The 22,304-nt window shown below is 34.9% G+C and overlaps 1 protein-coding gene across 1 annotated transcript; it reads left to right on the top strand.

The window, feature by feature from the left end:
• Positions 1 to 10,432: 10,432 nt before the first annotated feature.
• On the top strand, positions 10,433 to 18,099 carry MS3_00006032 (uncharacterized protein). The gene is made up of 11 exons (XM_051214129.1): positions 10,433 to 11,008; positions 11,045 to 11,134; positions 11,192 to 11,261; positions 11,547 to 11,639; positions 12,773 to 12,823; positions 13,823 to 13,887; positions 14,185 to 14,239; positions 15,288 to 15,356; positions 16,617 to 16,765; positions 17,486 to 17,614; positions 17,665 to 18,099. The coding sequence occupies exons 1-11, from the start codon at positions 10,889 to 10,891 to the stop codon at positions 17,794 to 17,796; spliced, it is 1,023 nt and encodes a 340-aa protein (XP_051067259.1). The 5' UTR covers positions 10,433 to 10,888; the 3' UTR covers positions 17,797 to 18,099.
• Positions 18,100 to 22,304: the final 4,205 nt, after the last annotated feature.

Genomic DNA, 22,304 nt, shown 5'->3' with positions numbered 1-22,304 from the left:
CAAGTACCAACAGACTGGAAAGAAGGACTACTGATCAAAATACCGAAGAAAAGCGATCACAGCAAGTGTGATAACTACAAGGGCATCACTCTTCTCTCAATACCGGGCAAAGTCTTCAACAGGGTATTGTTAAACAGGATGAAGGACTGCGTAGACGCCCAACTTCGAGACCAACAGGCAGGATTCCGTAAGGATAGATCGTGTACAGACCAAATCGCAACTCTACGGATCATTGTGGAACAATCAATTGAATGGAATTCATCACTCTACATCAAGTTCATTGACTACGAAAAGGCATTTGATAGCGTGGACAGAACAACACTATGGAAACTTCTTCGACACTACGGCGTGCCTCAGAAGATAGTCAATATCATACAGAACTCATATGATGGATTAAGCTGCAAAATCGTGCATGGAGGACAGTTGACAAAGTCGTTCAAAGTGAAGACCGGTGTTAGGCAAGGTTGCTTACTCTCACCCTTTCTCTTTCTCCTGGTGATCGACTGGATCATGAAGACGTCAACGTCCGAAGGAAAGCGCGGGATACAATGGACATCTAGGATGCAGTTGGATGATCTAGACTTCGCAGACGATTTGGCCCTTCTATCCCAAACGCAACAACAGATGCAGGAGAAGACGACCAGTGTAGCAGCATTCTCAGCAGCACTAGGTTTCAACATACACAAAGGGAAGAGCAAGATTCTCCGATACAACACAGCATGCACAAATTCAATCAAAATTGACGGAGAAGATTTGGAAGATGTAAAAACCTTTACGTATTTGGGCAGCATCATTGATGAACAGGGTGGATCTGATGCAGATGTGAAGGCGCGGATCGACAAAGCAAGAGCAGCATATTTACAACTGAGGAACATCTGGAACTCAAAGCAACTGTCAACCAACACCAAGGTCAGGATTTTCAATACAAATGTCAAGACAGTTCTACTGTATGGAGCAGAAACCTGGAGAACTACAAAAGCCATCATCCAGAAAATACAGGTGTTTATTAACAATTGTCTACGCAAAATACTTCAGATCCATTGGCCGGACACTATTAGCAACAGCGCACTGTGGGAGAGAACAAACCAGATCCCAGTGGAGGAAGAAATCAGGAAGAAGCGCTGGAAGTGGATAGGACACACATTGAGGAAAGCACCCAACTGTGTCACAAGACAAGCCCTCACATGGAATCCTGAAGGTCAAAGGAAAAGAGGAAGACCAAAGAACACATTACGCCGGGAAATGGAGATAGACATGAGAAAAATGAACAAGAATTGGATGGAACTAGAAAAGAAGGCCCAGGATAGAGTGGGTTGGAGAATGCTGGTCAGCGGCCTATGCTCCATTGGGAGTAACAGGCGTAAGTAAGTAAGTAAGTATGTGAGGTAATAATTAATAGATGGAATTGTGGAATTTCAACTCATACTTCAGACGGGTTTGTCGGATTATGTTCAGCTCATCATGAGTTGTTTCTTCAGTGCATAGTCTCCTGTCTCCTGAGGATAGAGGACGGACCGAATTATTCCCCATACTCAGAGCATCAAAATCTGAGTTTCTTTATTTTGCCCGTTTCACTTAATTTCCATATTTTTGTAAAAACCCTGTTTTTCGCCACAGAGTAATAGTACTTCCTTTCAGCTTTCAGTGGAAATTGAGCAAAGCTATCATATTTGAACTCGGCTATCAACAGATCAGAACGGAAAATTCATGTACTCCATGCCAGTTGTCATTACCAAGTTGTTTTGTGTATAAAATAAATTGACCAGAATGTCAACGATAAAATTGAAGACAATTAAGAGGCAGAAATCCGGAATATATTTCGTGAACACACTGTTCAAACGCGTACGTATATCAAAACTTCAACGTCAATTGCATGTTGACACTTCTTGCAGCGAAGTTGTAAGGCCACACCTGCTAAGGAACGGCAGTTCAACCCATTCCAATCCTGCTGAATGTCAGTGATGAGATTTACCAAACGCTGTCGGTTTGAAACGAACTGGATCGAAATCAGTCTTTGTGTCATCACTCCAATATTTGTGACAATTATTTACAAAATTACTATGCACTACTGCTGAATCAGTGCGAAGTTGTGTGTACAGGTGGGGTTTATTTGAAATATAATCCACTAGAGGTTATAAACTTCAGACTCATTGCATGTACATTGTTAGTTTAAGGTGGGTAATCAATTCATGGAATGTAGAATGTAAATTGTTATTGCACGGATTCCAACATCAAGTTTATCCTTTAAAACAAAACACTATTCCAAATAAATGCACATTAGTCTAGATGACATTGGATATACTCAATTATGTAACAAGTCGTTTTCGTGATTATAAAGCAAACAACTAAAGTGACATTGACACGAGTTCATTATCCACGTCAGATAATATTTAGTGTTTTAAATTGTTGGCGCGAAATGCTTCCTCATTATCGGTGAACTATGATGGCACAGAATAAAATTTGTTTATCTGGAGATGTCAAGTGATTATATTTTGGAGGTTTAGTCGGTTAAAACTAAACTCAATTTTCTATAATAGAAACTTGACAAAATTAAGCAAGTTTGTTTTTAAAGGTATTCTGTAAGTACAAGATTACTTGAAACTGCTCAGGAATATACTAGCCAGAAGTCTGTGCTTAAAACGAGTTTTCAGGATGTCACGAAAATATTTGTGCACACATACGGAGTGAGGAATTGTAGATGTGCACTGCTGAAGAGTCCCATACTAGGACTAAACTGCTATCAAATGCCTCGAGAATTCCAATGATGATTTAACATTCATCGATCCGTGGACTCCATCAAAGTCTGACAAATCTCCACAACCCAATGCTGATAATTCTAGGGCGTTTAGATCACTTTTTTATTTTACTGTTCTCTTGTGACATTATGGTTTCCCAATGAAACTTACAAGGTAAAAACTATTTAGATGAACGGATGAAGACTAAAATATAGTATGACGACATGTTTTACGTTGCAAAATATGTCATACATAGAACGTTAGCTTTCTTCATTCAACCTAATGTTATTCAATGAATAATTCTATATTTGAATTAGAATAATTCAAATTGCAAATGTCAACCAACAATCATATATTTCAGTAGCTATTCTAATGACGTATGTTTATGCTCAATGCCGGCTAGTGTAGCTCTTTCATATAAACTGTAAGATCCAAACAAATGTTTGGACTGAAGAATAGCTGTCTAGGTGGGTTAGATACGCGCCCTTACCCGATTAAATTCAAAAACAAAGTAATTGGGTAAAATGACGGTTCTAATATTCATCATAAAGTTAAATGCACATCGTTACCTAAACAAATATGACTACCCAGCTATCCAACCATTAATTGTTCAATTAATCAGATCTAGATTACAATAAATATGGAAGTTGATAAGGGATGCGAGAAAATTACCAATCACAACAAATCAGTGTTATTCTATCCTGTCTGGCTAGATCACGCACAGATTCATTCAAACGACAATATTTGGTTGCTTTATAACACAGAATGTTTCCAGTTCTGGAAGAATGCCTCAATTCACAATCAAAGAAAGGCACAATTCCAGTCAATACAAGCAACACAATCAAAATGATGAACAAACCAATATGGCTGCTGCCAAGACTAAGTATCAAGTCAAACAACATAAATGCAGTTCAGGAAGAAACACGGAAACTTAGTGAAGGTGTAAGAAAAATAGAAACTTTAATGAAATACAAATATTACCAAGTCAAGTGTAATCAAATCGACTAACAATATGTACAACTAAAGGAATCAATAGGAACAAACTGCAAGTGTACACATGGAGGGATTTTCACACACACAAAATTTTCAAAATGGATCTAACGTAAAGCATTCCAAATGAAGTGGCATCCACAGAATTTAACAGAAATATGTTTAAAGTAGCTCAAAGTGTATGAAATAAATGATCCTTGTGTCATTCTCTTCAGTTTCCGCAGTTATATCATCCAGCTAATTCATCCGAAATCCGATCAGATGTAAGGCGATACCCATCGTGGAAATAAAAACATGTGAACTGTAATAGCTGTACGCATTGAATGAAATTGTAAGGTTAATGATCAGAAATAAATATGGATTAGGTAAATTGAAGGACAGTAAATTAAAAACAAGTCAGAATACTATGAATGACGTACAAATTAGTGAATGAGATGGAGTAAATGCTAGATAAATGTCTTAATACGTTTCATCTTTTTCAACATATCTGAATGAATATAAGCTATGAAAATACAAAGAACATGGTTGTGGGCATAACCTTGTGTTATAACTTCTGGTCTGTGTGTCCTGTTAATGTATACGTAATGATATCGTCAATCAGAAGCAGTGAATTACGAACGAACCAGTGTCGCATAAAACACGTGCGAGCAGCCTAGAGTTCTGATTGGTCCTGCTCTCCGCCTAGCCCAGCCATTAAAGTCCAAGACGCTAATCTCTGCTTCTGAAATATGAATCATGTATTTCAAACACAGTAGGTTTATATACACCAATCAAACAGACCACAACGTATCATAAAATAGGAAACAACATTTGTACAATATCTGACCAAAAGTGGCTGTGAATGTGGGGGGGCAGTGAGTAATAGACAGAGTATAATTGAAGAATGATAAAACGTATAATAATGGTTCATAGGTCAAAATGAAGCTTATAATAAGAAGAATATGATTATGAATAGTTTAGTTATTTAATGAATATACGATATAAATATATGCTCATAGTATTGGTCAATGAATGGATCCCGAAGTTACCATTCATTATGCACATCGAGACTTAACACTTTTTCGATTGAGCAATGGACATATAAATGGATGCGTGGTTGATTTTTTACAACTGCTATCGTTGCAGCTTATGCTGAGGAGTGAGCCGGTACAGTTACACCCGATTCTTGAAGCCGTTAGATTTCCTGTGCAGCGATTGCGAGAGCATCATGTGGTTGAGTTCTTCTAGACCATAACCCTAGCTTCGATTTTTATCTAAGTTTCACAAGTTCAGTGCATTCTTCAAGTTCCTCACTAAATGCAGTTTTATGGCTTTCTGATAACGACGCCACAGAGTTCACCTCTTCCATTTCCGGTGTACAGACGTTATTAAAGGTTGAGTTTTAGGGTCGGTCTGTTAACTTCAGCCAATCTATTCAGTTTGATCTCAATAACTCAAGTGATGTACGATCTGTCAAAAATATTACACTTTTCTCCATAACTTTCATGTCTGTGACTTCACAATGAATCTAACCTGCAATGTTCATCATTTCCTCGGATGCACTATGTACTGCTCAAAGAAGATATGGTAGAAGTGGTATGCTGATGTATATGGGCAACATACCCATCAATTGTTAGAGAAACACATTTTTACGGTTAGGAGAGTCGTTTCTGTTGAGAACTAGCGTTACTGTGGCCGTTCTGAGCTGGAAACTTTTAAAACGTACGTTTGGAGGTTGATGTCATTTTCTCATTTTACGGCGAATCTCGTTATGCCCCTTCTTTCCAATATGCAGAGCAGTGATGACCGTGAAACATGATAAATCCCTTAAAATACTTACCTACGAATGACCATTACAGAACATTACAATGTTTAACATTTCCTCGGATGCACTATGTACTGCTCAAAGAAGATATGGCGGAAGTGGTATGCTGATATATATGGGGACCATACCCATTTTTACGGTTACGAGAGTCGTTTCTGTCGAGAACTAGCGTTACTGTGGCCATGACCATTACAGAAGTGATGTCTAACGGCTGTCATGACGATTATTTTGTGTGCCAGAACATACCAAGTCTCTTCTATCTACTGTGTAAAGAAAAGTTTGAAAGTCAGTATATTCATTGGGAAATGAGTAAATGATCATTAGAATATAATATGGTATCTTGAAATGATCTACTTTACTATTGAATGGATACATATTAGATGATTGTGTGATGATTCACTGTTCAATCTTTTTTAATCTTGTCGTTCATTATAAGTTTAGGTGTTCAAAATCTCCATAACCAATTGAAATCAGTGATTTCATGAATTGACAGGAATATATAAAGTTTTCTGCCATACACATAGTTCTACTTACTACATTTAAAAAAGGGTTAAAACATCTCAGATCGTTGCGTTACTTCATATTTTGAAAAACCATTCTGTATTAATTTTCACCTTTACTAACTACTTAATGTTAACTAAATGTAGAACATGCTGTTGCTACCAATCTAATTCATTTAAATTTTCCAGATCTTCAACATTATAAGGACGTCAATATGTGTACCTCACTGTTATTGTGTGTGCGTCATATCCATGTTTGTGTGTGAGTGTGTACTGGTGGGTCTGTGAAATGTGACATTTGCAGTATGATGCAGTGAAGCAGGAATTTGTGTGTGTGTGTGTTTGTCTTGATTGTGTCATGAACAAACTGGTACATGTGGTTGTGTGAATTTCACAATATTTTTTCGATCATTTCATTTAAACCGTTCGGACGACCTATACAGATGTATGTAACCAGGTAATGGAGAAGAGGAAAACTAACGTGTCAGTGTACAGCATAACATCTCACATGCACTTGAGTCTGCATAAATGTCATTTCGTCAAACTCGTGAATGAACTCAATTTACAGACAGTGCATTCGATCCGTGATAATGACTTATAAAAATAAACTTTGGACAGAAATTATGTTGCGATGAGCTGTTGGAATTATGATTGGTGTATCAGGAAGATAGATGTCACCGAATTGTTTCAGTTTTCTGTGCTACATTTCATCAAAGATGAATTTCAAGATCTACATTTGCTGAAACTCACTTAACCAGATATCTCGAGTAAAATAACTAGGGTGTGAGTAGATACTTTGAGAAGTATTACGCTTACGGGTACCCATTGACTCATCCAGAAATGGACATATGGTTGACTTATTTAAACAGAGGATATACATACTGATTTACATGCTCAATCACTCACATACAGCAAGAGAATCACACTTGCACTCCTCAGTCAATAAAGAAATAATTGTCATGCATATTTCGAAAGACTAAATATCCACATGTTGTGTAGTGAGAACTTTTCCACCTCTGCTAGTTTATAAAACCAATTTCAACATGAAAAGACAGACTTATCAAAGACGTTTATTTTCTTGAACAATTCGATCTACTTCTACTTCACTCAACTGTTCTTATTAACCTCAATGAATATTCAATGAAAACATGCATTTGATCAACAGTAAAACGTATATATTCAGAACAATTGCCTATGGTGAGTTTACCTGTCAAGGTCTCCTGGTTTGTGTCGTGAAAACAAGAGTTGCGTGAAAATGATGTGATAATGAATGAATGACAGAACACGTGATTGACAGTATTCTATAGGTACGCAATTGATGGAGAATGATGACACACAAATATCTCTGTCCTGCTATAGTTCATTTGTCGTTTGAATATCGCAACAGTTACTCCTCACTGTTCACAATTGAGTGATATGAGTTTGGATGATACGGGCAGCATTGGTTTTTTCGGAAGTAAGAGTAAATCCCACTGATTTATACTGACTTGTTTCAAGAACCTCTGCCGAAAGACTACAAACATCGAAAATCAATCAAAGTATCTCTTCGTGAACATCAACTACGTATACAATTTTGAAATAGCGGATGCTGACATAGGCGGCAGGCTATATAATTCTTCATCTACGATTGTTTACTTATGTAGAAACTCATTTTGATTCTACTGCAAAATTAAGAAGAATTTCATTACCAAGTATATTTCAAGACCTATTCTTTGTTTTACGAAATTCGATTACTAACATCTCACGATGATATCCGCCTTCAATCAATACTTAGCACAAACATACATTTGGTCAACAGTCATATTCATCTATTCAGAATATCGGGTGTCGATCAATTTATCTGTCACTCTGAATGATATAAAACGATACACAGAACGTCATGAGGATTGTGTGATCAATAATCTTGATGACAATCTCATAGAAAGTATTTATGAGACGTATTACCTAGTCGAGTTTAAAATCATCGGAATTATTACTGATAGTTCCATAGACTTATGAACTGCGGACGTACAAAATGGACAATTCTATAAGAACGCCTTAACTAAACTCATTTGAACGACAACCTACTCGTTTTCACCTGAATATCTCTTTAGAAAAATAGAACTCATCTGCAAAATGGAAATTTCATTCAATTTTGTTCCGTGGGCGTAAATGACGGTCTGTCATATAAGAGCATCATTAGTAAGTAAAATTCCTTATTATATTCACGATTAATATATTAGATTAAATGTACTGAAATAGTAGATGTGATGATGATATGTGATATACAGACACATATTTCTGACTGAATCGTACAGGTTCAATAGAATTTCAAGAGTACATATGAAGCACGTGTTGTTTCCCTGTCAAATTATTACTTTTCATACAGGATAGTATGATCGTGATGGCCAATGTTACCTTGTTATTCACCTGAGATATATGTTTCAGCCGTCGAACAGATTATGGTGTCCAAAAACATAGAGATGCAGGAGATGAGTGTTAAATATTTCAAAAGAGAGAATACAAAAAAATGTAAACAATTAAAACAGCGAACAATCAACGTCAGATAATATGGAACTTAAATCACTTATCGCTTTCTATCTGACAAATACTGTTTATCAAAGTCATTTGACATAGTTTTGAATCAATTCTTTTCAGCACATCACCATTTGTGCCTTCAGTGCATATACGGGTTGATATAAATTTAGGCGGTTCCAAGCATCTGTTGATCGTTGAAAATTCGCTGATTGAGTTGCTCGCTAGGGAAAAATGTTCAAAATACGTTTCTAGATAATCTGGAATGTCTGTTTTTCAAAATCTCAGATGTCATAAGTAGGTAAGCAAATATACAAGCAATTCATTCATACACTTGAACTTAATGAGTAGTGTTTTTATTCTTGTTCAGCTTGTTTATCTGGTTAATTCTGTTCCCCCATGATAAAATTATGAATAAGTGTAGCTGAATTTCCCTTTATAAAGCTGACCGTGGTAAAATTTATAAGCTACAATGAACATTATAAATCTGATAAAATCCCGTTTATCCACACTTAATAGCCTGCACATTTTCGTTTTTTGTCGAAACTGATTATCGTTGAAGCGCGGAGCACAATCTTATGTTCGACATTAGAACATACAAATTGGTAATAAGTAGAAGGAGTATATTAGTCTCCGTTGAAGATGTAACGAGGAAGAAAGAGATCATTTAAAGAAGAATAATCTCCTGCTGAAATAATGAAAAACACTGAAGTACACCTCATGTAATCGACAAGTTGTTGAAAGGAATTTTTGAGAAAACTTCATTCATTGAGTAAACGAATGGTAATGTTTAACATTTAAAATATGACGGTCATTTGTGCTGTCATCACAAAATCACATTGAAAAACTAAGGGTATATTCTATCCAGATAAGAAATTGTAGAATTCTTATACTTTTGCTTGTATACATGGATTCTAATGCATTAATGTCTCGTTCTAACAAAAGATATACAAGGAGAGACATATAAATGAAATGGGTGGTTAGTACTTGATAAGAGAACACCTGTCAGGATTTAGCTAGACATAAATGACTATCCACAACCCTACTAATAATGACCTCAAAAGTTTCTCCGCACTCCTTGCTAACTGCCTCGAGCACTCTTCGCAATACATCAAAGTCCATTTTTCCAATGCTCATGAATGGATAATGGAGTACGGTACACAATAATAGGTTATATGCAAGAATTGAAAAGCTGTATTAGTTGACATGGCATAACGAAAAAATCATGCAGTAAGTCATACTGTGTACTTGCAACATATTTCCTCATAACATTATATAAAATACACAAGTTGGTATTACGAGACATCACATCAAGCAATTTATAGTCTGACTCATATTCCTCCTGAGCACAATTACTGATTGACACTAAAACATACGCTGATATGTTTTCCTCTGGTAATTAGATCATGATGAACAACATGAAACGAGCAATGTATCATTGAACACAATTTTGATGTTGATCAATTCACGAAATTACTGCACAACTGTTTGTTTTACTACAGACTGTAATACCTGAGTAATCGACATTTTGTTTAATGTCGAGGTCTTTCTTAAATAAAACAATACACCTCTGTTGTACATAGAAAAAAGAACTGTTTGTATATATTACCCAGACATAAATATTCCTGAAACCTATTAACAGTCAGCCCTGTAATGTGATGGATAAATGAAATAGATGTGGCTTTGTTTACAAGTTGCCACTTCATATTAAACGACTTGTGCAATCGTTTGACAGAATGTGTTTATTGAAATAAAATACAAATGTAAATGGGTAAGTTTTCACATTCAATCAAAACAGTTTGTGCTACTTTCATTTTAGCCAATCCAATCAAGATGGTGCACTATTAAATTTCAATTAACAGATTATTACACACAACAAACTGTTTGTTCATGAACATATGAGCAGATCTTTTGAATCACAAGTTAACCAATCGTTGATTATAAATTAGTATTAATCACATCCATGATAGGTTTCATCAATAGGAGTCAGGAATTTCAAACAACTGTGGATACATTTCAGCTCATATTCTCAACAACCAGAAAAATATTGAATAAAGATGCGCTCATCTACGTCTATGATTGGTTAACAATGAACATACGATTTTACCACGTATATTCATCTTAATGGTCAGTTTGAATCATCGAATCAGTTGTAAACAACCTTACACTTCAAAATTCTATATAAACCTGACACGTTCTATTCAAATATGACTTACTACTTTGAACAAGAAGATGAGGTGAGTGTTGACTGAACATACGAATTCAATTTGAAACTCAACACAACGAGATTACGTTGTTTATTTCATCTGAACCATTTTAGACACAACATTTTATCTTCTCAATGGATGTCATTCTTCTTAATTATCATCTGCGTTGCCGAGTTCTTCGAATGCCAGGATGTCTGCAATCAAACTGGATGGATGACTTCAGGAAAAATAATTTCTGAAAATAGTTCTTATCGATATGTAAGTAATCAATTTGATCGTTACAAACATGTTCAGTCTCAGCATTATATGTATTTACAAAGCATCAGTATTAATCAGACTCAGCCATCTGTGATTACAAGTTTGGATAAATACAATAAAACTTTGGTGAGTTGAATACATTTTGTGATGGACGTACTTGTCCCTGTGTTTACGTCTTTTTAGTTTCTTGAACCACAACTGTCGCTTAAATTTTACAATAGTAACGTCACACGTTTCGATATTTACACCGATAGTAAGTCAGTAGTTTTCTTTCACCTCAAATTATAATCTAATTTTCTTGATAACATTTTTGTCCATGAATCCAAACTGATTCCATTTCTTTATTGAATTAGTTTTATACTCCTTGAGACATGCAATAATTCTTTGAATATTCTTTCTTCTTCGAATTGTGTCGATAATGTGATGCTTTATAGCAATCCAGATGCAGTTCATTCATGCAATTCATTTAAGTCTTTAGTTTATTTCATTCAATGTTAAATGATCAATCATGTTTCATATTTTCAATAAATAAATACAGGTGGCATAGATATACACGGAGAACAATACGTCGGATATATTGAGGCTTTCAATGCAAAGAATATAAGTTTTGAATTTGCGATTTTGAATAAGAGTGAGTTTTTGTATTATTCAGTTATAATTTGTTTCGTTACTTATTCTCACCCTTCATTTTGCATACATTATTCTCTATTTTACTTGATTATTACACAAGAGCTTATCAACATATGGTGATTGTTTTGTTTGTTTGGTTGTCGAACCAGGACATGTGTGTTTCAAAACACATTTTGATTACCATCATGTGAAAATATTAAACAAAACAGAGATTCACCTCAACATACAAACACATTGGAAGAGTAGAAATGACAAAACAAGTGATGTTATTGTACGAGTGCTAAATACCAACTCTACAGTCTATCAAGACTACAAGATAGCAGATATCGACATCGACACGATACATCTTTGTAGACTAAATTAACCGGACTTATCACATGTGCGAGAATAAGCGATGTTGTGACAGACGTCATTTTGAATTATTGCAATCTATGAACTATCAAGTCATATTTCATGTCTTCCAATACTTTTCCGGCATTTACTGTTTGCTTTTGCATTTGCTGTTTGTTTACCATCGAGTTTTGGACTCGATATTTGCAGTCACATTCGTACTTTTATCAAATTTCAATACAGGCACTTCTTGAAACAGCTGAGCAATGAAAGATTAATAATATTCTGTTATCATAAGATGGTTAACTCAAACTAAAACACCTTGAACATCAAGGTTGAAAACATCCGTTTTTGGTCAGTTATCAGAATAGATAAATAACCGAATCCCAGAAAATGTTATTACATGTGTATTGTCAGTTAGATATTAGTAGTCTGTACCAGTGTAAAGCTCCTAGAACGAATGTTACAGAAGTAAAACATTCTTCTTAGTTGGAAGGACAGAGACATTTATTATATGGCTGAAAGTGAATGCTGAATAAAACAGAGATTCATCTCAAAATACAAACACATTGGAAGAGTAGAAATGATAAAACAAGTGATGGTGTTGCTCGATTGTCAATTACCAACTCTACAGTCTACCATGAGAGGTACTTGAGTACTTGACTACATCGGTTCAATGAATCTCAGAATGAAGATCATAACTTGCACGCAAATGTTGTTCGTGTTAAAACTTTCCTTTGCTAAAACTGATAGATATTCATTATGCAGATATTTAAACATCCATTTTTATTTTCATCATTTCAGAGGACTTATTTGCTGTCAAATGGTTTATTGATAAAGAAGTTGATGGTAAACGTAAGTCAACACATGTGGAATCTAAACACTTACATCTTCATTCCATATGATTATTCACTGTTTGTCAAATTCAATTTGTGTCAGAAACTGAAAATGTAGAAATTTGTCACTTTTCAGAGAAATGAGTGTCGCTTGATGAAGTTGAATAAGATTTGAAGAATAGTTGATGTGATCTGGAAGTCACTAAGGTTGATGAGTCAAATACAGATCACTATGGTGGATAAATTTGGTCACAATCTTATTTCATTTGTGTGAAAACGAATTCACAGATTCAATGACGTTTACAGGCTTGGATTGAATTCGATGAACAGTTTCAGTTTGAAAATAAATGAATCGTGTTTTATGTTTGTCACAAAATCAGTTCTGTACACAACAATTTCATCTACCCACCCATTAATCTCATAGTCATTTCTAAATATTATCCACCCAAATATTAAAAAATTATCCGTAATATTATCCATTGAAATTTTGAAAATATTCCTAACACCATCTATGAAAGGCTATTCGTTTCTCATCCACAACAAATAAACACTATGGTCGTATTCAGTTGATCGATTGAAATATCACGTAACCATGTAACCAATTAAATCCCTAAGTTCAATTTGTAAGCAAACAATACAAACCTTATGTCATGTGTACTCAATCTCGATCGATTTATCAGGCATTCAAGAATGTATACCGCATACATATGAATACTTCATTGACCATCGGATCTTGATGGGATAATTACCAATTTATTGTTTCAGTAATAATACAATAGTAATACAACATTAGGCATTTGTTATTCGTTTAGTGGGATGTATGCTTCTTTCATTCTCATGACGTGCACTTGGAATTATTTACCGTGAAGTCAACTGAAGAAAATATTTGACATAACACAGTAACTATTCACTGAAACATGGTCAAGTTATGAGCTGACATATACAATGTCACATCTACCGATAAACTGGTCATTGTTTTCCCCGAATGTTATAAATATCGATGGTTTTCTAATTGTAGAATTTACAGCCGAGGTAACTTGCCTAATACATCCGAATGGGAAGATAGTTTTCTATTATGATAAAGTAAGTTGAACAATTGAATGCAAATGTAGTTTTATTTCAAGTACTTCAGATTACTCAACTATTTCATGTGTATGAATACTGTCAAATATATCTAGTCACATTGAACACGAAAGTAATGTAGCAACATTCTGTAAACTGCAAATAGAATATTTGACACTATTATTCAACCTTTGATGACACAACGTATTCAGGCACTTGTTAAAAACAATGAATAATTATAAAACAAATCACCTCACCTTCGTTTGGGAGGTTGTGTGTTGAGAGATCTTGTCTCAAACTATCAACATTTTCTTTCAGGTTTCAACGGAAATTAAAACAATTGATTGGAAACCGAAAATCGGATGTGGAGGAAGTAAGAAACATTTCAATAAATGTTGTCACCACATTGATGTCAGGGTACTCGTATCATCAGTCATCTGTTTGTGTTATATTACTTTATCTTCGTACCCTAGTTATCAGCACGTCGATACAGATTATTCCTTCATTCTATCATAGTGATCTAATTTAGTCTCGTTACAGTTAGAGTTTAGGATTTGATTGGCTTGTAAAATCAACTGATATAAATGTCATTGAAGTGTTGTAGATAATTGTGCAAAATGAAATTGATATGCGTCTTGTAAATGCACTGTTCAAATGTTATTGAATTGTGAACATTCAACGTTAGATTGATGTTCACACTCCTTGTAGGAAAATAGCAGTGTCACACTGATCGTGACTGTCAGTGAAAGTGTTTGACATTCGCGACTACGGCTTACGGACATAGAACCACTATTATAAAATGAATTGAAAGCCAAGTTAATATGTATTGAAATCAAAAACTATCATAGTTGATGATGACACAGAAATGATTCAAAGTGAGATCGTTATGGTGTTGTTTCAGCTTTCAGTGATGAATTTTACCGATAATAGATTTCACCGTTCACATATGCTTATACTCACTTAACCAGATATCTTAAGTAGAGCAACTAAGTTGTATGAATGTATTTACCCTCAGAGTTGGGATGGCTATTTTGATGCGGCTCAATCTTATGGTTACCGATTGGCGCATTCGGATGGGAACATATGAATGACAAGTTTAAATAAATGATATTTACACTCATTTATTCTTTAACTTACAGTACACAAATCACACTTTTAGTCCTCAATCTTCGCTCAAAATAAGGTGTGCTTTATATGAAACAGAATTAAACGAACGGTGCTGGTTGGACATTGATCCATTTTGATGTACTTTAATAAGTCTTGGGCATGCTAGATAATCAGCAACTTATCTTATATGAGGCATTTTCTAATTCCTTGTTTAGTCCACGAATTAGATGCTGCAAATAACCTGTTGTATTTATAAACGAATACAAAATTCTAAGTGTCTTTTCTTGTTCACTCTATCACACATGATAAAATAGCACCTCAAATAGTTACTCCTGAAACATGGATCAATAGTGGCACGATGGTGGAATATGAACTCATAGGAGGTATGTTATAACTTATTTAATCAGTGATAATTATCTTCACACTTGAAAACATCCTTTTTACTTCAATGATATGAATATTCCATGTATAATGTTATTTAACCACCAAATGATATCGAGCTATCTACCCTAAATGACGTCTCACTTACCATTAATAACTACACATCCATTCTTTTGTTGAATGATGAAAAGGATTCAAAATCGAATGTGAACCAATAGTGAAGTCTTCACTTTGATCAAAAAGTGACTTGACCACAAAGCAGCAAAACGATATATGAGATGATGTTAGTTTTCAATGAAATTGAGTGTCCGTGTGTGTATTGCGCGTTGACAAGAAAGTGTCCGTATTTTCTATTGGTACATGCTTCGTAAACGATTGCCTGTTTTCTGAAACTTTTGCTTTGTCATACATATACGATAAATTGAAGGTATGGATAAGTCACGTCTCTAAAATACAATTTATCATAACCAGTTTAAGAATTATTTCCACATTATGAAAATGTGTACCTTCTCATGAATATGTACATTGAGTTAGTATAAACAGATATTAGTTCACCATGTTTAAGACTACTGAAATAATATTTTTAGTAGTGAGAGAATCATTCCATGATATAATAATCAGATTGCCGTCAAAATTCTGCGAATAAGATACTCTGTTCATCATCAATGAATCTTTACCGGTCCTACTAGTTTCACAGATTAACTGATACCACAAAGAACACAATGCAGTTACATACTTTGATATCATCCATCACAGTAGGTCGACTGAAATCTCTTCAAGAATATCATCACTGATCATAATAAAAACAATGTCAGACTTCGTTTGTCGTTTGACTGGATCAACATAATTAAAACTGGATATCAGGTCTGAAAACAACTGAATTTCTTGAACTTAGTGCATTCTTAAAACTTATCATCTGAAGAAACTGTACGAGAATGATAAGTTCAATGCAAAATGCCTTGCTGAGTCCACTGACAGCATCGCGCGTACATGTCTGAATGTAAACAGTCATTAAAATCCATCGTTTATACTTGACATTCAACATAGTTTCATTCAATTCAAACATGATGTCGCGAAACATGATTGAAATTGATGGCGCACTGAATATTGCATTATGCATCGTAGTGACAATTTTCCAGTGAGTGAAATTGTCACTTAACGCCGAAAACAGTATCAGATCATTGGGTTATTGTTACATGTTTTGTATTTCACTTACCTTTTGCTTTGTCACTTGAAATTAAATCATCTCATTCTTTTCACAGACTATTGTCCAAAATACACTTCACCTGAAGCATGCCAAAACGCAACAACATCGGACATAACTTGTTTTTGGTGTGATAAAGTGAAGCTATGCATTGATAGTACTGACAAGGATGCTCATAACATGAAAGTTAATAAATGCCGTGTTAAGGTTAGTACTTCTCAATCTTCACAGGTCATTTTCAATATTGAAAAATTACACATTTCGCGTACATCCATTCACCCGAAGAAACATTTTTTCTTTACAAATAAAAAATAACACGAATACTACCCTCAATAGCTAAATTAAACATTTGTATACATTGACGTCAACTAATCTCATATGAGTACGATGCTTTCTTTCTATGGAATGAGTAAATAATGGATCGAAGTGATCATTGTCACTAATCCTCGAAAAACGTAATGATATTTCAGCTCATTGAAGGTAATGTTATTTTAGAAACCGCATATCTATGTGGATTGTCGCAAAATACCAATGAAAACAGTTTGATCGAAGAAGCGTAACCTGTTGGAAATAGTGTGTCATATATTGATAATTAATGGAAGTAGACTCCATTGTTGAAGTTTCGAACAAGGATTTCTGACGTTCTGCTGAGTAATATGTAACTTTGGTTTTTATTCGCATTGTGCTTAGATGCGACATTCAGAACACAAATTTCATCACAAAATTGAGTCGTCTGATGGTTTCAGAATGGCGTGTACTCAGCATACAGACTGTCAAATCGGTAGTAGATGCTCTAAATGATTGTATGAATGCAAATTGAGTAACTATTTGTTGAATGTTATTCTATTATCGGTGCTGACAAATGTGCATAATGATTACTGAATTAATTGACATTTGGTAATCAATGCTTTTGTTTTGTTTATCAAGCATAACCCAGATGTGAACGATTTGAGTACACAAACACCCACTAAACACATTGAAACAACATCAAGCGCTGGTGAATTTCCGGTTACAGAAAGCCCCAAGGGAACTACAGAAGAAACTAATCAACACTCGGTAAATATTTGATATTCAGTGATAAATGCTAATATTTTGTTTTTCTTCAGAACACGACTACTGAAGAGAATGTAGAGAAGAAATCACTATGGTACTTGTATATCGTGATTCCTTTAGTCATCATTTTCTTTGTTGTATGTGTTGGTTTAATAATTTGGAGATGGCTACATCAAAGAAAGTGAAGTAACAGATGATTCTCACAAATGTCTTATAACTTCGTTTGATTATTTCAAATTGTTTCCATGTAGTACTTCTTTAGAACACTTTCCATATCATTATTCATTTCAATAGTTTGGACAATTTCTTTATGTAATTATGTACATTCTTATGATTGTTTACTTAACAACTTATGTAATGTTGTTGACAAAATATAGAAACTGGATTTTTACTGTTTGCGTTATTGTCTTCATTGAATAGAAACTGTGTAGCGTCAAATAAATCCCCCAAATAAATAGCTCAACAACCCCTGCAATCGCTAGCCAGATTAGATCAGACGACCTTCGATATATTGATAGCCTATCAAACATATCTTCGAACTTCCTCGCTTCCGTTTTTTGATTTCACTTGGTGGGTACGATTCATAATAGGTGTTACTGGTTAAGGCGTTGTCAAACTCCAACTAATTGTGGCATCGGCAACTGACTTGTTTCGCGAGAGTTTGACAACATTTCGTTTTCAAATCAGTAGTATTGTGTAAACGTGATTTAATGATCATTGCAATAAATAATGAGTCCGTTGTGAATGTTTATTTCCAATAAAATCTCACTACTGAACAATATCATTCGGAATTAACTACAGCCATTGTTTTATACTGAGCGACCATGATAGCTTATGAATACAAATATAGGCACTTTTATTTTTCGTTACTTGATTACCTAACGTTCAGTAAAAGTTAGGCGAAAAACTATTGTTAACTCTATGTTCTCAACACTGATTATGGTTCCTTCCATGATTTTGTTGTTGTCACGGACGGTATATGGTCAATTATTTCATTCAAAGCTTGGTCTATAGATAGGCCTAAACTGGTGTTGTCATAATCAGCTTCACACAAGACTCTGGCATTTTGATTAACGAATTGACAGCTGCGTGTGTTAAGTGCTGTGGAAAGACAATAATTCAGCGTCGCAGATTGATTCCCAGTTTTAATGGGCACATTTACATCACAGTTGGCGCTGATAATTTTTTTATTCGACGTTATTGTTGTGAAGTAAGCAAAGTTGCTCATTTAGGAATATTTATCTAAGAATTATCATTGATAAACTTTTATCATTTTTGACAAGGAACACCACTGTTTATCATCTGTTGAAACACCTACTTAATATTAGGTTTAGGTTGATCTCCAGCCAGATTTCAGGAAGGATTAAAGAGCCTTGTCACTGAAATTTCAGGTGTTGCTGTCTGTCAGCATGACGTTTATTCTTGTGGTCAGCAATAAATATCGTTTGATCAGAGACTTACTTCTGTCTTCCGTCATCTGCTTGAGATAAGATATGTCGATCGTCTGAGTTGATATTCATTGTGTGTATTTGGTTTCGAGGATTTTGTTGTCGGTTGTGATATAATGCGACTATCACAACTTGTAGGCGAACGAACGCGGTAAACTCCTACAGGCAAACACTATAATATACGATCTTCAGTGCTGTTCCCTCTTTGTTTTCCACTTGTCTTATCGTGTTAGTTCTATTTTAAATTTTATTATTCAACTCGCTTGTATGAGATGCGGAACATGAGTCTTCCTCTGTACATTCACTAAAAAGTGATTTTGTACTTTAAATTTTCTCACCTACCATACACTTCGTACTTATTACCTTGACCTCTGGTGTGATTTCAAGACAATAATCAATGCTTTGGACGTATACCAATGCGTATCTGAAACATGGATGGCCGGATGTTTTCAAGCGGCACTGATTGTCCATAAGTTATTATGAAATTTTGGCCTAAACAATCATGCCGTTATTCCATTTTGTTATATATACTCGCTATTAATAATATCCATACAGGACCGCGAAAGTACTTATCAGTGTTTTTCACGTGTTGCTTGTCAGTGTTTCAAATTCTATTATTTGTGATCATCACACGCCAGCCCTCACGGTGAATTCATACAAAATCACAGAGAACTGAATGTTACCAAGAGATAAGCGGCAGATATCTCTGTGTACGAAATGATGCACAGTTCTTGCCAATCGTCGATTTTCTCTAAACTCAAACACCTTTCAACCACTGTTAACTTGCACTGGAGTTTTTTTCTTATTTTTATGCAATCAGTTATCAAAACTATAATGAATTCATTTTAGCTTTTAAACTAAGTATTGAATATCAATGAAAACCACCAACTAAATTGGTCATGAGAACTAAGCGTAACTCTTTTCATGAAAATTCAATTTGGATGCATACACATTTTTATGGTCTATGGGGATCTATCACATTCAGTGAAGACATGTTGAATTGGAATGAGCCAAATGTACGCCACAAACACTTTTCTGTTGAAGCCAGTGTCAACATTGTTATCATGTTTTCATTAAATGAAAAATAGCTTCATTTATATTAAGCCTAACTAATCTTATTGTCAGTAGGTATTCGGTTCATATCAATGCCATAGCGTTATATCAATTTGCTATAGGAGATTGTCCCAGTCTTGTAGACGATTATTGGAGTTCTAATGCACGTTCTATCTTAGATTTGCAATAATAAAATGAGTCAATTTTGACTACAGTAATTCATTTCCTTCCTGTTGGCGTAATGTCACTGACATTTACAGACTGACGATTAATAAAACGTAACAGTAATAAATCAGTTTTCAGAACTAGCGAGATATAATAAATAAATACACGCATAGAGAAGATCAAAACATCGGTCGACTCACCTATTTGTTGGGCCGTCTATATCTACAGACACTAGACGACCTGTCGAAAAAACACCGTCAGAATCAAATGCATGGAGCTCATTTGCCTGTTTGCCATAACCCTGATGTGAGCAGATGAGACGCATAGACCCGATTAACCACAAGAATTCAATATATTCCACGGTTAAACCTACAACAATTTATAAGTAATCTGCATATCATTAAAACACTTCTCCTCACCTAATCAGTGATCAACAACAACGACTCTCAGGTTATACAAAATTTACAGCTGAATTACAACGAGCGAATATGTATCCCAGCTGCACGTAAAGTCGAGTTGAATGTTGTAATCCCTCATGTTTGATTTTTTCGATTTAGGGAAATCCATGGTTCTTCTACCGCTATACCGCGTTTAGACCGAAGTTTGAAACGATCTCTTATCTAATCCAAACTATTCGCTAGTCGCATTTAAATTACACAACATCCGTACATATGTTGTTAGCTAGTTACTTCGTTTTCAAACTCATCACGTTTCAATGTAGACTCACTTGTAAACTGAATTTCGGCACAAATAATCATGGTCTTATTACACAATACACTTTCTGTAATATTCGCCAACTGATTATGCCCTTCTTTAGTTCAAAACTCAAAATATAATATTCAGGCGTACTATCCATGGCAGAGAAGATAAAACTGGAGGTTAATATCTGACGTACGTTCAAGATTATTTCACAGATAGTAGTGTGAAATAGTGTTCTTAGCAGCCCAATTGAATACGTCTAATAATAAACTAACATTTTAAACGTTGTTTCACCCAATGGCTGCATATAAGTTGTCAAAGACACTCCTGCTACTGAGAGTTAACTCATTGTTTATGGATTAGAACACGCTTCTCTTGATTTCAATGTGTGGGTCGTCAGGTGATGTTTAAATTACTCAGGTGCAAAATAGAATACTTATGAGGTTTGACCATCTGGTGATGAATTTTTAACAAAGCTGGAAACGCACCGCTAGTCATATCAAGTTCACACTCTTAAAAAGACATAATGGCATATTCCATCTAGCCTCCTGTAGAGTTATCATTTCACACAACTAATTTTAAAGTAACAGCCGTAGAAAGGATATCAGGTCTAATCTTATAAAAGTTCCTCATAGCGTTCCTTCACATTACATGAATTGCAAAAGTATAGACCTGATAAGACACTCAAATTGCAACACGGAGTTTTAGAGCAACAGTCTCGTGATTGCTGACGGCATATTTTACCAAATCACTTGTTTGCATACTGAAAATCATTTGCTCAACTGAAGACAAATAAAACCATCACGTCTGACGAATTATTTAAAACAGTTAAATATCATAATTACTAATGACACCTACATGAACTCTAATATAGAATGAATAAGCACACATAAGCTACACAACGAATCCAAGGTTTATTCAAATCAGATGATCTCATAGGTCTTAGGCATTATTCGCCAATTAAAAGTTACTCGAAATTGAGAAATCAACTTATACTTCATGGTCAATAATTTGAAGAACCTAAAAATACAGGTATCACCAGACTTTTGAGTAATGACTGTGATGCCATCTCAAAGCTTGTCAGGGTTATTTATTTTGGTGATTCCAGAAGCTTGACTGCATCCACTTATCCGCAAATCAGTGGGGCCATCAATCCTTTCAAGATCACTTGGAATTCTTTATTATCAGTAAATTAGCATGACTTCTGAAAGATTTGCTTGTTTGTCGGTTATATGTTATGAATACAGTCTGATGTCTAACTAAAATCAGTATTTGAAAATTCTCTATTTGACGTCTAGATATTTTGATGTGACAGCCGAATTCACTTG

The sequence above is a fragment of the Schistosoma haematobium genome, chromosome 2 (assembly GCF_000699445.3).
Source record: "Schistosoma haematobium chromosome 2, whole genome shotgun sequence".
Classification (NCBI taxonomy): domain Eukaryota; kingdom Metazoa; phylum Platyhelminthes; class Trematoda; order Strigeidida; family Schistosomatidae; genus Schistosoma; species Schistosoma haematobium.
This window is presented reverse-complemented; position numbering and strand designations above follow the sequence as displayed.

Coding starts and splice junctions, on each gene's coding strand:
- MS3_00006032 (XM_051214129.1), top strand. CDS start 10,889: ATGTCATTCTTCTTAATTATCATCTGCGTTGCCGAGTTCTTCGAATGC. Junction 11,009..11,044: donor AAAATAGTTCTTATCGATAT/GTAAGTAATCAA, acceptor AAACATGTTCAG/TCTCAGCATTATATGTATTT. Junction 16,766..17,485: donor TTAATAAATGCCGTGTTAAG/GTTAGTACTTCT, acceptor TTGTTTATCAAG/CATAACCCAGATGTGAACGA.